This window comes from Scophthalmus maximus, chromosome 9 (assembly GCF_022379125.1).
Source record: "Scophthalmus maximus strain ysfricsl-2021 chromosome 9, ASM2237912v1, whole genome shotgun sequence".
Taxonomy (NCBI): domain Eukaryota; kingdom Metazoa; phylum Chordata; class Actinopteri; order Pleuronectiformes; family Scophthalmidae; genus Scophthalmus; species Scophthalmus maximus.
In genome coordinates, this window is record NC_061523.1 from 19,376,571 (window position 1) to 19,394,122 (window position 17,552).

At 43.8% G+C, this 17,552-nt stretch overlaps 1 protein-coding gene across 2 annotated transcripts in view; it reads left to right on the forward strand.

Moving 5' to 3' along the window:
• Window positions 1-10,980, forward strand: part of fgfrl1a (fibroblast growth factor receptor like 1a) — a 65,614-nt gene extending 54,634 nt beyond the window's left edge. For both annotated transcript variants that reach the window (XM_035650185.2, XM_035650186.2), the window contains 4 exons: window positions 1,801-2,085; window positions 5,280-5,452; window positions 5,566-5,746; window positions 6,419-10,980. In XM_035650185.2, the coding sequence (XP_035506078.2) occupies window positions 1,801-2,085; window positions 5,280-5,452; window positions 5,566-5,746; window positions 6,419-6,846 (1,067 nt within the window). In that variant the 3' untranslated portion in view covers window positions 6,847-10,980. The remainder of the gene's footprint in view (window positions 1-1,800; window positions 2,086-5,279; window positions 5,453-5,565; window positions 5,747-6,418) is intronic.
• The last annotated feature ends 6,572 nt before the right edge of the window (window positions 10,981-17,552 follow it).

Consider the following 17,552-nt stretch of genomic DNA (forward strand, 5'->3'; position numbering starts at 1 on the left):
TGTGGTTGTGTGAATGTGTGTATGAGCTCTATTGTTTCGTATGGTTCATTTTCAGGGGTGAAAGGATGTCTGGGTGCGATGGCAGTCACTGTCTGGCCCTGTATGACTTGCACAGATATTAATGCATTCATGGCCGGATATTTACAGGGATGTTACATAGCTGTGCGTTGATTTCCTGGGTTTCACAGTGAGCTGTCATGGCAGCATGGTTCAAAGTCTAAATATGTTGCTTTTTTTAACAAGCAGCGGAGGCACACGAACCTGGGGCAAGAGGTGCTGGATCAGTGGAAAATAACAAATCTGCCGTTTGTGTATATGCATGTGTGTGTGTGTGTGTGTGTGTGTGTGTGTGTGTGTGTGTGTGTGTGTGTGTGTGTGTGTGTGTGTGTGTGTGTGTGTGTGTGTGTGTGTGTCGTATGAATGCGTCTTTTGTGTCAGAGAAAAAAGAGGAAGTGATTAAAACATTTTTCTCCAACAAAACAATTAGGGTTTATTACAGGAAAATTAGGTTGTGTATACCAGGAGGCACGCTGCCATATGTTGTTACAGCACAACATGGACATTCTTGGCACGGCCTGCGGGGATGACCTCAGCCTGTCTGACAGCCCTCACACTGCGAGAAAATTCCATTTAAGTCTCGTATTCAGTCCTACAATTCACTTTCAAAAATAAATATCCGTGTTTTTTTTCCCCTTGATACCATTGCCTACCAAACCCACAGAAGCAGAAGCCCCTTTCACACCAGGCACAAACATGCACTTGTGTGTAGATGCAGATTATTATCCGCGACAAATGAATTGATTTCCTGGTGCATCGTGGAAGGCCATACGCCTAACAGTGCTGAATAGTTTTGGGGCGGAAAATTAATTTGGGACCGCATTAGCTGCAACAGTTGTCTGCGTGCATACGCAAGGGGTCACACTTACTAGCGAGGAAACAACAACCCACTGTTCATAAGTCCAAGCCAACATGCGTAGAATACCAGTGTGTATGGAGAGTTCAACAGCTCCAGTAGCCTCGTTGAGAGTGCACAGTGCTTCACCCTGACATTTTACGGTGCGTTCACACCAAACGCGAAGCAAATCTTTTTACATTCGTTGCATTCGATACTCCGGGCGAGGAATATCACAAAGATGCTAAATTTGTGTCATTCGCTTCACTCGCTTTTGGAAATATATATTTAAACAATTTTATCAGTCAATTTGATGTTATCCTAAAGGAAAGTTGGTATGTTGAAGGAGATTAAACCTTAAAATAATCAAACGAAACCCCTTCTCTTCAAAAATGATAATCATGTGTTCATTTGTTCAATTGGGGAAAATGTCTCCAAGAAGTGGAGTAACAATAATAATCTGAAACGCAGGGGGCTTGAAACCTTTCTGAACCCTCCCCCTGTGTCACAGCCTCTTCAGATAACGTGGCTTTGATCGCTTGTTACGTCTAATAAAAGTGTCAAATAAGAATCTGATGAGTTCCTCTGCCGGTCCGTCGTCCTCTCTCTGGTCTGAAGAACAGAACAGTGCTTGTAAATATAAAACTGCCCTATAAATCATTTATCTTTTTTAATTCTGTTATTCGGTTCTCTCCTGTCCGCCCTTCTTCTTTCACATCTGCAACTGACTCAGAGGGAGTTTTCCGTTTTTATATCTTGAAACTGACATTTTATTGTTGAAAATTGTAACTGTAAGCTCCAATATCCTACAAGCAGCTAATAAAAGTAGGACGTATTTTTTCGAATAATAGAATCTATAGGCGATTGCCGTTTCAATTCTCCTCCCGTCTCCCTCTTCCCTCGCACAGTACGTCCACGTTTCACCCAGCCGGCAAAGATGCGGAAGCGCGTCATCGCTCGCCCGGTGGGCAGCTCGGTGCGTCTGAAGTGCACAGCGAGCGGCAACCCTCGGCCCGACATCGTCTGGCTGAAGGACAGTCGGCCGCTGGTGGACGAAGACAGTGGAGCCGGCAAGAAGAAGAAGTGGACCCTGAGTTTGAAGAACCTGACGCCGGAGCACAGCGGGAAGTACACCTGCCACGTGTCCAACAGAGCAGGAGAGATCAACGCCACCTACAAGGTGGAAGTCATACGTGAGTCACCGTGATTAATACGCATCATTAATAGAGTTAGTCCATATTAATGTTGGTGGGTTGGTTCCCAAAACAGCAATCGCTGTCCATTTCAGAGAGAGGAACTCTAAAGGTGATTTTTAACTCCAATTTGAAATTTGATACTCAGAAGAATCGGCCCAGTTGAAGTGTTCTGTCCCAGATTCCCAGCAAAATTTCCACACTGGGAACAAAAGAGAGTTATGGCAAATGCACAATTCCACTTTCAAAAATCACTTTGCAAAATCAGTTGCTCTTTATTTAGGTGTAGGTGGATTTTTCATAAATCACTGCACCTAAATTCTTTGTACAATAACAGCAAAACTGTTTTCAATGTGTAAGTCCCTTAATTGTAGTATTTCTACTGAAAAGGTTATTTATTAAGAACTGTCCAATTATTCCTGAATACGTGAAGACGTTTACAACATGAAATCTGCGATTCTGTGCTCAGATCACTTGTTTTAGCCCAAAACTGTCCAAAACACAAAGATATTCAGTTAAAGAAATATTTGTGGTTCGTCGATCTGTCAGTTATTATATATTTGTCTATATTGCGTCAATCGACAAATCATTTCAGCTCAACTTTTTGAGAGATGAGGCATCCCAAAAATGTTTTGTCTGTAAACATTTTGAATGTATGTCAAATCATGTGGTGCATGTGGTCATGTCATGTCGTGACACATCTGAAAGCACATTTTTTGGAATTGTGGTGCGTGAGCTGCTGAGTGTCCCGGCTGGTATACGATACACTTAGAAAAACCATAACATGCATTATGCTGTACACAGTACGTACATCATTGTTCGACCGGGAGGCCCGTCCGACTAAATGCCAGGGATTGGAATTGGCTTTTTGTTTCCATTCGGACTCACAATGCAGTGATTATGTGAAACGTCGAAGATCGTATGATCGGGAACACCATAATTAACGTTTCAAGCGTTGAAATGATGCGATGGCAGAGTAAATCGCTCTTTGCTCTCATAGGAGATGGCGGATAGTGCTTGGAAAAGGGAGCTGAGTGTAGATTTCCATCTGGTTTGGAGAGAGAAAGACATGAAGACAGTGGTCAGTCATCAGCAGATTTCTCTTGCACTATCACAAACCACATGTTGAAAGTGTTTACAGACAGTGACAAATGTTTTTTGTTGTAGATCCTTTGCCAATTAAAACTGTGATATTCTGGTTGAATTTGACATTTAGGGACAGTGTCAACCAAAAGCTTTAAACTGTGACCTTAAACGCAGCTTGTAATGTGCTCGCAATTGAGTCGCGCCGAGAATAGCAGTTTGAGAATAGCTTTTATAAGGCTCCTCTCGCTTCAGTGGCATTTATTGATCACCACCAGTCTTGTCAGTCTTGTCAGTAGACATCACTCAAGTGAGGCAGGAATGTCGAGCGGCAGCTTCAGTTTGGACGGTGAGCCGGCTGCAGTTTCACCCTAAAAAAAGAAATCTGATTTTGACTGTTGGGAGCAGAGTGTGTGTTCTGATGAGTTGGGAGTGTTTTTCGATGTGTTGTGTTGTTGGAAAGCTGCAAAAACGCTGTTTCCTTTACGCTGGCTGATTTAATGTTGAGCTGCTTGGTGGGGAGCTGGTGTTGACTGACTGTGTGTGTGTGTGTGTGTGTGTGTGTGTGTGTGTGTGTGTGTGTGTGTGTGTGTGTGTGTGCGTGTGCGTGCTCTGAACTGTATGTTATAGCTCTGTGGAGAGGCTCAGAGTCTCCTGACTCTCGCTTTACCCGCCACATCTGCTGCACATTAAACTACAGCTGTAGTCTTTCCTCAAAGACATTCGTGCACTCGCACGAACGTGCACGCTCACAAAAACGCACACAGACGGAGCGGGGTTAAATCCAACTGCTGCTCGCGCGTGTCAACTGCGATATTCTCTCTTTCTGAAGAGATTCACTGAATCATTTGACAGCGTTAAAGAAAAGTGAAAAAATAAAGGAGTTTAGGAGAAGAAACGGCAAAGCTCGTACAAAACATATAAAAAGTGGTACGACGTGCACGGAATTCTTAAACACAGTAAATTGTGTGATGGTCATGAATGGGTTTGCACCTGCGTGAGCAGATTGGGAATTCAATAAGTTTGGGATTGGCTAAATGCAGGTCATCTCCCTGCACCATTTAGTATCTTTAGTACCTCTTGACTTTTTAACCACATTAAATAAAAAATCATTCCCCAAAGATTTGACACAAAGTTTTCTGTCTAGCTTAATGAGTTCTAGATGTTGTTTGCACGTGTGGTTCCTTTGCATTTGAATTGTTGCTAGTCATGCATTCCGGAACAACACAGCTCTGCAGAGTGTTCTTTCCCCCTTCACCTTATGGTCCTCCCTGAAATCCACCGACCGCTTAGAAACTATAGTTATACAGCTTCAGTTCAGAAACTATATTTCCAACTTCTTGAATTTTTTCTGTAACTTACAAACCAGCTGAGGATGCCTTTTATATTGTCCACTGAAGACAAGATTCAAAACAGCTCACTCATTTTCACGGGGTTATATTTCCGTGAGATTGCTTTAGCACATGCCAAAGAAAGGAGACTATTGAATGTCTCCGGAAGGTGTTTTTATTCTGCTGTACAAACTGAGGGGGAAAAGGTGGGAACCGAAGATACGGGATCTGTTTGTGTATCTTCAGCAGAGACGGAGGATGTGGTGGTGAATACTGCAGATGCTGCGCAAACAGTCCTTTCATACCATATTGTGTTCTCTTTTTTGTTTTGTTTAAGTGTCATTCAGTTCAAATAGATTGAATAAAAAGATTACACACTCTTTCCCAACCGCTCTTCAAGTTTATAATGTACAACAATTAAACTTTATGATATACATTTTTTATTTTTTATCGTTTTCCACTTGGCAACTGAAGTATACGCCCCCCGGTTTTCCAGTTTTTTTTCAAGTTCAAGTCCAGTCAGCAACCTTAAATGGTACAAAGGTAAACAATACGATGCCCAAGGGAAGGAAGAAAGAGAAGTTCAATTTGAATACATTTAGATGATAATAGGTCATTTTCAGGGATTAAGAACTAAATGGTAACATGATGGAAGACCAGCACAATGTCCACACTTGAAAAAACGGTGGTGTTTTAAAACTTTTGACTGGTAGTGGATTTTAATATTAATATTGTACTCTTTTCTGTGCATGTACGTCTCTTTTGTGTGTCTTTCTGCAGAGCGTACCAACTCCAAACCCATCCTGACTGGCACTCACCCCGTCAACACCACGGTGGACTACGGAGGAACCACGTCTTTCCAGTGTAAAGTCCGCAGCGACGTCAAGCCGGTCATCCAGTGGCTCAAGAGAGTCGAACCTGGTGACGAGAACAAATTCAACTCCACCATAGAGGTACGAGCACATGCACCGTCGAAAAGACCACAATAACCCGAGAGAGATTATTGACGATGATTGAGTGAACTGATCAGCAACCACTTTGTACTTTGTGTGATTTTGATTTAAAGGTCGGGGACCATCGCTTTGTGGTGCTGCCGACGGGAGAGGTTTGGTCACGTCCCGATGGCTCTTACCTCAACAAGCTGCTGATCACCAGAGCCAAGGAGGAGGATGCTGGCATGTACATCTGCCTGGGAGCCAACACGATGGGCTACAGCTTCCGGAGTGCCTACCTCACTGTGCTACCAGGTCGGAGGAAGAAAGACAGAAAATATCATCAGAAACATAGAGGGAGAAATTTGATCATGATTGTGTCGGGGGGGGGGGGTTCTTCCATTTTACTCGATGGCAAAATATCCAATGAGCTCCTGTCGTACTTGCTGTGGTGCCAGAAGATTTGGCATCAACCCCTGAAAGACCATCACCTAAGCAGAGAGCAGATGTGGCTGCATATATCTATATTGATTGTGCTTGACTAAAGCATATTGCCTTGAAAAATCATCCACCTCTGTCAATAGTAGAGCTGCAAATGTTTTAAGCAAACAAGGGAAATTTAATATCATCTTATCATGAACATGATAAGAAACTGACTCTTTTTTTTGGAAGTTTTTGGAAATCATAACACTTTTTTTTTTAATCAATGAATCAAGAAAATACTCTATTCATTAACTGGTGTTGTAAATAATCATTAATTGCCATCTTAGTCTGTATTATCAACAGTGTACATCATAGGCTAACAAGATGCTAACCAACAACAGTGAGTCATGTGATGAGCTGAAGAGCATGTTGCAGCCACTGCCAGCACACTGCTCAACATACTTGTGTCTATAAGAGTGTTAGATTAAAATCTAGATAAATGATTCATATTTTCGGCTATTTGTCTTTTAATTAATTTCTGCATCTCTTGTTTTTTGTTTACAGATCTGAAGCCCCTGATCATCTCTGTCCCCATAGCGACCTCCCCGAGCCTCCCCTGGCCCGTCATTATAGGAATCCCAGCGGGTGTCGCCTTCATCTTAGGCACCGCCCTCCTGTGGTTCTGCCAATCAAAACGCACCTGCTCCTCCACTTCCCCCTCGTCCTCCTCCGCCCTGCCGGTTGCTCAGCGTCTACCTGTGGCCGGTCGGGACCGGGCCTGCCCCGCGCTGCCTCCTCAGACGGCCGGCGGCGACAAAGATTGCCTTTCATACGAGGACTACATTGCCCATCAGCAGCTGCTGCTGGCTCAAGGAGGCGCTCCACTGGCGCCGAAGGTCTACCCCAAGATCTACACGGACATTCACACGCACACGCATTCGCACGTGGACGGGAAAGTGCACCAGCACCAGCACATTCACTACCAGTGTTAGCAGCGAGGCTAGCGGCAAGTGCGCGTGCGTGGCGTTTCACATTCGACTCTCACATGAACATGCGTGTGCAGACTCAACGCATCACAACAGTCCTCACTAACTGCTGACATACAGGGCAGAGAACATGCAGGAGACCATGCGGATTCACGTACAGACACGGGGGATCATGCAATTCTTCCTCATTTTGCTGCAGCGCATAGGATGGGTGCAAACGGATTTACTCAAGACACAAGAAGACACAGATCCTTCATTTTTTGGCCAATTCATTGCAACCTATGAGAGCAAAAATCCCCAAATATGCCATAATCAATCCTTTTGCCATACTCAAAGCAACAGTGAACTCACAAGTTATCTGCCTCCGTTCGTTTAGTACTTTGGACACAACCACAACCTCCTCAGTGATAGAACAAACACAAGCTCACTTCTCACAACTTAAGGCTCCAAACATAGCTACTCGTGTACATAGTGGAATATGATTATATGGCATTTAGCATGCTACTTCACCCGGGATGAATCTATAAAGAACGTATAGCCTGTGTGTAATGTAACCGCGTAACGTCAGAGTATATCTCTTGGCGTCGGCCCAGCGGAGCCGTGCGAGCCACAACTCAAGACTGACTCCGCTGCGTCCACAGCCTCGGCGGAGACAAGTCGCTCCAGCCGGGGCCGACAGCTGCTCTCATAAACGTCCAGCTGCTATCCGCTCGCTGTGTGGAACAGAGAGAGCTGATATCAATCTCTCTTTGCAGCCAGGGTGTGAGTTCTGCCTCAACCAGGCACCTCTCCTTTCAGACGGCGGTTGCGGAAGTGATCGCTAGACCTCCTCAGACGCCGATAAGTAGTTTCCGCCCCCCTTTACATTTCCTGTTTGCATTGTCTCCTTTTTGCGGCTCAGTTTGACGCCCGCTGACTTTAGGGATGAAGGGTATCGGTTGTCATCGTGTCACACGTTTAAACTTGTTAAAGCAAACGGCGCAAAGGGATCATCAACAGCGCCTCGGTGCAAAACGGTGCCTCCGGAGAATTGTTTCCAGATTTCACGGATCACTCTCTGTGGATCTGCGGATATATAAATGGTCCCTGTTAATCTGTTTTATGATTTAGAGGGCTTGAAAAAAAGAGGGAGACTTTGTAGCTCAAGGACGAGGCACGCGACCCTCAACTCTTCTCCGAGCACCACACAAGATGAGCAGGGGTGTATGTGAACACCGTTTGCGTGCGGCCTGTGTTTGTTACTCGTCAGATTTGACATGTTGTCTCTTGTTTGAATGTAAAGTTTTGGACAGGGAGCCGCAGTGCCGTCTGTCACCCTGGGAAAGAAAAAACGGAAACTGTTGTAAAGCTACTTTAAGAGGTAAAATAATGGCCAACAACCTTAAACTGAATTGAATATCAGTGTCGTCATCGTACGCACTGTGCATCTACACATTCATAAACTTGTCCAGGATGTTTTGGATCCAGTCGTCTCCAGATTTACCTCTAATTTCACGAACCTCCTCAAGAGATTGTTGAACAATGGGATGTGGAAGTGTGTTTTTGAATTGATTCATATACGATTTCATAGCCAAGGTTTCATGTTAATTCCATGTTAAAGAAGCCACGCACCTATCGTACACTGCCACACGTCTCGTCACTTGTTTTAACCTTCCCCTCCGCATGCATGTGGGACATGAACTGCTTCATTGATATAATCCTCATTGCACTTTTTTTGCAAGTGCAATTAAGACATTGAATTTGGTAAAACCCAGGTCGTTCCTAATGCTGCTCCTCCTGGCTGCATCCTGAGCTGAGGTCTAATAAGCCAAACTGAAAACACGTGTGTGTGTGTCTGTGTGTGCGTGTGTGTGTGTGTGTGTGTGTGTGTTTGTGTGTTTGTGTGTGTGTGTGTGTGTGTGTGTGTGCGTGTGTGCGTGTGTGTGTGTGTGCGTGTGTGCGTGTGTGTGTGTTTGTGTGTGTGTGTGTGTGTGTGTGTGTGTGTGTGTGAGACCTCGCGCAGGGCCTTTGTGTTAGTGAGGTCATCGGCAGCTGCGAGGACTAAAGAAATTAGCAGATGAAAATCCGAGGACAACCTGTTTTGCCGGTCGACGTAAGCTCAAGAAGGAGGAAATGGATTTTAAGGCCGAGGTCGTAGTTATGAGGTGACGATGCCGCAGTTGAGATTATAAGACCCCGTGGACCCGCCGCTTCAGGAATCCACTACAACACAGTGACCATATAGGGGAAAAAATAAAGTTTCAAGCCAATAAGGTTGTTTTTCAAACGGTTAAAACCGAAATTTAAGCATTTTTAAATCTCCAGTCAAGACAACAGTAAAACAGGAAGCAGTAGAGTTTTACTTTTTCATGTTCTCGGAGGTGTTCAGAGATATTCCAATAATGCACTTTGTAGTGTGTTCATCCATTTACTTGGATGACTTCTATTCTCACTCACTATATCATCACATTAACGGTCTTTACTGCTCCTGGTAGTTTCATTCGGACCAGCTCAGTGTCACGAACCACGAATAAAGAATCGAACAAACAGCCGCAAGGAACATTCTCATCATCAACATATACCAGACCCTCCCTTTCTCAGGTGTCCATCTTGTTGTCCGTGTGTGTGTGTGTGTGTGTGTGTGTGTGTGTTCATGAATCTGACCACTAAATAATAAATCTGTGTAAAATGATACGCTAAGATAAGATTTGCGTCTCAGCTGTTTTGCATTACAGCTCTCTCTCGCTCTGGAAGCCCGGAGCGGCTGGAGAAGTGGGTCGGCTGTCCAGAAACGTTCAAACGTTAAAAAAAAAAAAACGGTGCAGAAATGTAAAGAAAAAATGTACTGTATACATGTGACGTATGAAAGAAGCTGTAAGCTCGTCGTGTTTGTTCTTGGTATTTGTACTGTGTTCAGTAAACGGCCTTGTCTTCAGGACATCTTAAATACAAGTGTGTTTAAACAAGCACGTGACAGGAAGTGATTTATTCAAATCACCTGGTAAACTCGGTTGCACGTGTGGTCGAACTTCAGCATGTATGTTTGCACATAAATCGTTAATACTCAAGTAGAAAAGTGTACAAAAGTGTATTAAAATGGATAAATCGTATATGCCAATTTAAGAAGAGGAAATACTCACTGGTACTTTACGCTGAAGTCTGTGAATGTCTCTATGTGATCTTACTCAAGAGAAAAAAATATGGGAAAATGCAGCCTACAGATAATGTTGACAGCGTCTGTAAGCCTGAACATGAAATGTATTCAGAAGCTTAACGTGTTCAGGAGCCAAGTTAACAGCATCGCGTGTATTCCACTGCAGACTCCCCCTCTTCTGTATGAAGCCACTAAGCATATCAGGGCATCAAAGAAAAAAGCATTACTCTTGGAAAACAAAATTATTATTGTATGTTCTTTTACATCTCGGGCAACAGATGTAATTGGAAATAGGGGGGGGGGGGGGGAGTTTTCCTTTCCTCCCCGCGATCTTTTCTCTTTTTGAAACGTCTGCTGACAAAGTCACCCTGAGCAACAGCTGGAGTAGATTTCATTGTGAAGTTTTTCTTCTGGTATTTGGAAGGATGAAAAATTGTGCATCTGAAAAAACTTCTCCAGTCCCCGCTTCTTCTTTTTCCCTCTCTCAGTTCAAACCTGTCAGAGCTAATGGACTGCCAACAGACGGACCGTATATATGTGCATTTACCACTAGTATGTGCATGACATGACATTGATGTTTTAAGTTATAGAAAGATATTAGGGAGTTGGGTGAGAATGCTTTGGACCATAAAGTAGCTCTGGCAACACGAACACAATGTAAATGCTGAAATTCTCTCGCCGTTCAAGAAGTTACGCTTCTCCGTGTGCTCGTCTAATTTATTTTTCTTTCAAACATGTTTGTTGTTTTCATATAATTGGGCATTATACTGCATGAGTGGATTTTGTGTTATAGTCATCATGTAAGCTATGTAGCGGATACCATGTTCATGTCATTGTAAGATACTGTATTTATACGTGCCGACAGAATATACAAAAAAAAAAAATTATCGAAAAGGTCTTTGTATCGACAATCTTGTACAGTCGCATCGTCGTTTAGGATAAAAGATTTTATTGTCTCCCGTTGTAATCACGTTACTCGTGCCATTAAAAAAAACAACTAAAATCTCTGCGGTGTCACATTTGTTGTCAAAGATTCAACTCTGTCCTCGTCTCTTCATTCCTTTTTCCCCGACGTCCCGGATCTGTCCGTGTCGCCGCCTGAACTCTCCGTCACGTCAGGGATTCGGGTCACATCCGGTACAACACCTCCCAGCACCACGGGACCGTCTTTGACCGAATGTCCTTCTCTAAACAGTCGTAGCCCTTCAACCGTGAGGGCTGCGGCCGGCGGTCCACTTGTCAACATGTCTGTCGAGAGAGACGACAGATGGACAAGCGTTGCGTGCAGACGCAGGGTGTGAAAGCCCGGAGTCTCTCTGTCTCTCTCTCTCTCGCGCTGTCTGACTCATTTTAAGGAGAGGAAGATGATGAAAGACCATACTGTTGAAAAGACGGGGCACTGGGAGAAAAAAAAGAAAAGGGTGTGGAGGAGATCGACAAGGCAGGACACGAGAAACAGAACAAGAAGACGCGCAGACAAGAGTCGCTTGCGTGCTATTCCGTTTTTTGTTTTTTTTATAGTAGCAATAATCCTTATTTAAAGAGCGCAATTCAAAATTCAGATTGAAAATTGCTTCGCAAGGCAAACAAATAAGTCACAAAATCATCAGAATTAAATAGAAGAATCAGAAAAGTTAAATCAGAAAATACTCCCAGATGACGCCCAGTACTTATAATAAAATATATATATATATATATATATATATATATATATATATATATATATATATATATATATATCTCCTACTGAATATGCCGAACTGATTTCCTCGGGCAGATCTTTCCAGAGCCTTGGGGCCGTGACTACTGTACAAATGCCTGGTCCCCTCCAGTTGTCCCCTGGGTTTCTGGGACAGGCAGTGGGCCCCTGCACAAGGACCTGGAGGTACGAGCTGGTGAGCAGGGCAACAACAGGTCAGATGTATAGATGTGATGAGACTGAACCAAAACTCAAATCATTTTAGGCAGCCGAACCAAAACTGTGAGCTGAAAGAGGATAAAACGCTCGCAGAGAGCACGATGACAACTCCCTGGGGGTTTGTCACAATGAGTCAACAGTTTGACATTATGGTCATTTCATCTTAATATTAATAAAGATATTGGTTGTTGAGCAAATTTTACACATCATGAAAAAAGACTTGAAGACCTGTAAATGAACAGTAGCGGGTAACGCACAGGCATTTATTCTTTAACATTGCAAGGATCAAAACATCAACAGTCAGATTAATAGTTTAAACACCACTTCCTTATTAACAAAGTCTGTCTGATTAGAGAGGCAATTCTGTGAGACATGACATGTTAAACGGACAGAGACGGACCCGGATGTTGTGACCCAAAGGGGATCCTCCATTCACACGTACAGTAGTAGAGGGAATTCTGTCTCATAATGTTCCGCATTGAGCTCCATAATGGGTCTGGGGGCCGGAGGGGAAATGAGTTGTATTGAAAGGAATAAGGAAAAGAGGTCTGAGGGAAAAAAGAAAAAAAAACGTAAAGGAAAGAAAGAAAATACACAAAGAAGAAAAAATACCTCACAGGAATTTGTGGTTTCTGAAATTTCTGCAAAGTCAACAGTTACTCATGACTGTATCACCCGACCCTGGGATTTACAAATCCTGGAACCCATGGATTTCCGTGCATCTGGAAAGCTTCACTGGTGATAAATAAATAACTGAGCGATTGAAATATATTAAACTCTCTAAACGAGAGTAAGTGTGAGATTTGAGGAGGGAAAAAACAGACCGGAGAAAAGATACTGAACAAGCCAAAATACTGTGTGTGTGTGTGTGTGAGAGAGTGTGTGTGCGTGTGTGTGTGTGTGTGTGTGTGTGTGTGAGAGTGTGTGTGCGTGTGAGAGTGTGTGTGTGTGTGTGTGTGTGTGTGTGTGTGTGTGTGTGTGTGTGTGTGTGTGTGTGTGTGTGTGTGTGTGTGTGTGTGACTTTGTTGGGTCGTTTCCATCCTCGACATCCAACTCTCATTCTTCTCTTATCTCGGAGATTAGCCTTTTCCTGCTTTTTCTTTTGTCGGGAGTGTGTGTTCCTGGTTGTCTCTTGTGAATGTGACTGACTTGAAGAGTGGGGGGGGGGGGCAGAGGATGACTGCGGGAGGACAGACAGACGAGGAAGAGATGGAAGGAAAGCAGGGAGGAGGAGGAGGAGGAGGAGGAGGAGGAGGATGATACAGAGACGAGCTGCTGACAGACGAGTTGAGCTCAGTGCTGCCCTGCGTTGATGAGAGGAGATGAGTGTGTGCAGACGGGATCAGCGGAGAGTGTGTGAGTGTCGGATGAAAGCGAATAGAAATGTGCAGAACAGGAAGAGGAGAAGACAATAACGTCACGGAGGCCGCTCACCTTCTGTCTCTCTACTTTGTCATTCCAATTCCTTCAAAAACAAAAGTCAAAACCCAATCAATTTCAGTAACAATCTCGGTCACTGTGATGCACACTTTCGCTGAGCCCTGCAGTTTAACAACTCCCAATTACTTAGTGGAAAAACGAAATGTTTAATGTTGGTGCACGACTCTGGCGCAGCCCACGGGAGGATCCGCTGTGTGTTTTGTATTCAAACTTTGTTTAACCAGGTGAAAGTCTCGCTGAGATTATGAGCTTTGGAAGAGAAGACGGGCAAAGACGTCAGCATACAGTAAAAGTGACAAAGGAATAAAGGCAAAAAATAAATACCAGGCCAGGGATTGGGTTACACCAACGAGCGGAGATTGTCCTGTTAAAACATACGAGCAGGTGTCAAATCTCAAGTGACCATCTTAAATAAATCAGAAACGAAATCAGACTAATCCAGAAGATTACCAGCATACTGTGACTAATGTCAAAACTGTGACATTAATAAACACGCTGGTTGAAGTGGGTGTGTGGCTCAAAACCTTTCAATCAATTTATTGAAATAGATTGAGATTCTAATGTGTTGATAATGGAAACCCTCTGACTTATTACTTCATGCGCACAAAAACTCCCAGCTTCTTATTCATACTTTAAAACAAATAATGACTTCCTGTTATAATACACCTTATTTATTGTTCTCAAGACCAAAGGATGAATAGATAACAAGACGATCACATTTTATAACTTTGTTTTTGATAAAGTTGTCCCGTCACTCAGCTTGTGGACGGTAGTCAATCCCCTGTCCGTGCTTTCATATAAAAAATCGTTCACATTTTCAAAATGTATTTGTTGAAACTATTATTATTGTAAAAAATTGCGGGGGTTAGAATAGATTTTTGGCAGGGGGAAAACATCAGTTATCAATATATTTTCCGAGACTTGAAAAGCTTGTCCATAATTATATTTACATATACATATAAGAAAATCACAAATAAAAAAGTAATAGATTTTTTTTGGGGGGGGGGGGTTTGAATGATAGTAGAAACAATTTAAAAAAAATAAAACATTCAAAATTACACTTGAAAATCTGTAGTTTTGTCATAATTAAAGATCTGAACGTGAACAAGCCTTTTTACTTTGACGTCCAGTGGACTGTTGCTGGTTCCATACAAGAGTATGTGGATCTGCTGGAACGTGACCTCGTCCCTCCCACCATCAGTTGTGTGGTGACGTGAGCGTCGCTCACACAGGACATTGTTTTTTGGATTTTTGCTTTGGAAGAGGCTTAAAAATCATTCCACAAATCATTTTTGATTAAGGAAACATTACAACAAAAAACATCCTCAGCAGATTCGCAGCCGACTCTTTCAGAGAAACGTTTTATGAATGAAACCTTCGGCCTCTCGGATCAGTGTGTCGCTGTCAGCAGGCAGAGCAGGAGCGTGGATCTACTCAAGACATTCCTCAGCTGTTGACACGCAGGGTAAAAGTCCTTAGTTGGGTTGAGGTCATTGTTTGTTTGTTTTCGTTTCACACAAACCTTCAGAAAAAAATGGACTAGTTTGTGTATAGTAATTTGAAAGTTTTTCACAATCGCTTGAGGAGAGTTCGAAGCTGCAAACTTTGGCAGTGTAACGTCGCAGGCTTAAGCGTCAGGATCTTGAATGCTCCACGTTCTGTGAAATGCCGCGGCACCTGCGGGCGGCTCCCGCACCGGCGATCATGCATTTGGGCGGAATTTCCTCCGGAGGAATTAAGCCCGTCGCAGTTATCTGCGAAAGTCTCGTCCACTGCCAGGGCGAATGTTGAGGCCCTTCAGACGCCGTGGCCCTGCAGGACCTTTTGCGCGCCCGTGGAGGGGTCTAGTGTGCGGTCGGCTGGTTAAAAGGGTGTGAACCCGTGGAGGAGATTCCTGGGAGCTTGAGTCAACAGCAGCTGCGGTTGGTGATGAGGGGAAGCTGTCCAAAGAGCTTTTTACCGGCAACCGCCTTTTCACTGTGAAAGAAGCGCTCAGGTGAATGGAGTCAGTGACCATGAAGGGCACGCGCACGCACGCACACGGGCACGCACACACACACACACACACACACACACAGATGGGAACAACACCAACACCTGGCTGGCATTGAAGCGCTGTTCTGTTTGCACACCTCTCCCTCTCTCCACTCGTCCTCCACACAGCCACAAAGCTGCTATTAAAACTGGGAAAACAAAAACACAAAGAGGAGGCTAAAAGGGGGGCAGCGGGCAGCCTCCATCCTTCTTCCACCCATCCCTCCCTTACCCCCCTTCCTCCCTCCCTCCGTCTCTCTGTACCAAGTGTTACCCCCCTCCATGAAAAGAGAGGGATACGGACGTACGGGGTGAGAAAAGAAAGAAATCTGGCAGATGGGAAGGGAGCCAAGGCCTTTAAAGTCTGCCACGGAGCCGTGACAAAAGCCTCCTAATCTCGGTGTTGTCTTTCGGCCCCTTTTTCTTCCCGCACATCCTGCCAAGTGTGTGTCTCTGTGCGAGTGTGTGTGCGTGCGTGTGTGTGAGGGGAGAGAAAGAAAAGGAGAGGAAGAAAGTCGGTGTGTTTTACAAGCAAGAGCGTGTGTGTGTTTGTTTGAGAGAGTAGTAAAAAGCAAGGCTAGTTGGTGTGTGTTTGTGTGAAAGGAGATGTGTGTGATAAAGAAGTAGTGTGTGCATGTGTGTGTGTGTGTGTGTGTGTGTGTGTCTGTGTGACAGGAAAGGAATCTTTCCACAGGCGTGCTGACATCACTCAAGCATGCATGGGACAGTTGGAGGAGGCCAGGCCCCTTCAAAGGCAACAGCCTGCCTGCCTTCACATGTGGGATGCCTCTGTGTCCGTGTGTGTGTGTATGTGTGTGTGTGTCCGTGTGTGTGTGTGTGTGTGACCTCCTCAGCGTCCCTTCCTCATCCTGTAGATCCCTATCAGAGGCAGCTGTGGTCCAAAGACCTTCACACACACAAGAGGAATGTATACAAGAGTTATCGTGATACAAGACTGAGACAGACGATAGTGCCATCTACAGGCCAGTCACTTGAATGTCAAGTATAAACGATATCAGTCATTCGCAGTAAATATACTGCACTCAACGCTGTGCTTTTCTAACTTTGACATTTTCAACCATTCACACACTCACACATGCTTCCACACCACCATGACCAAGAGGAGCAGCCCGTCATAAACCAGGACATATAGAAAATAAAGATATTTACCCGATGATGACACAACATTAAAAAAAGTTATTATTGTTTATCATCATGAGAACATGAATGTCTCTACAAATTAGTAGTTACTAAACTGACCTTTGCATGGAGGAAAAAAAAAATCATATTCTTTGGAAATAAGGAAATCTGTCCTAATAGATTAAATCAGAAAAAATGCATTTAATATTGTATTTTATTTACTTCTTATCTTATTACGTGTTTTAGACCACTTTAACCAAGAATATAGACCAAACTTTTAGGCAGGCGGCAGATTCGCATGTCTGCAAACTGAACTCAAAAAGGTAAAACAAACATTTGTGTCTTCTTGAATGTATTTAAAAATATATATATATATTATAAAATTATAATAAAGGTTTGGATGCAGGGTCCAAGTTAACAATTAATTTCATGACTTTCAGAAATTAATCCACCCTGGTGGCTTTTTCAAGAACATTTTAAACAAGTAATCTTCAATTAATCTTTTTTTTTTTTTTAAAGAGTGAAACAATAAAGGTGACAGGATCATAGATTACACTCTGTAGTCCTGCACTCAGGGAAACCTTCTGCCCACCCCGGGAAGACAAATAGCTCTCGTGTGAAATCATTTAGTTCAAGTCGTGTCTTGCCTGGAGGGGATTACACTTAGAGCACCCGAGGTACAAGACTGAAATACTGAGTGACAAAGTGTGAAATCTGGATCAGATTAAGGGAGAAGCTTCTCTCTCTCTCTCTGAGAAAGATGGAGATGGAAAGGCAGAGAGAGAGACGGAGGACAAGCTGTGGGAATACGCTGCTGAATAATTACCAATGACATCAGAATAGTTTTCTTTAGCTCTCTGAAGTGGCAGGGCTCATTTGTACAGCCTGGAGCCATGCAGAGAGGTGTGTGTGTGTGTGTGTGTGTGTGTGTGTGTGTGTGTGTGTGTGTGTGTGTGTGTGTGTGTGCGTGCGTGCGTGCGTGTGCGTGCAAGAGAAAGTGAGAGAATAAAGAAAGAGAGACAGAGAAAGGGAGACGTCTCGGTGCAT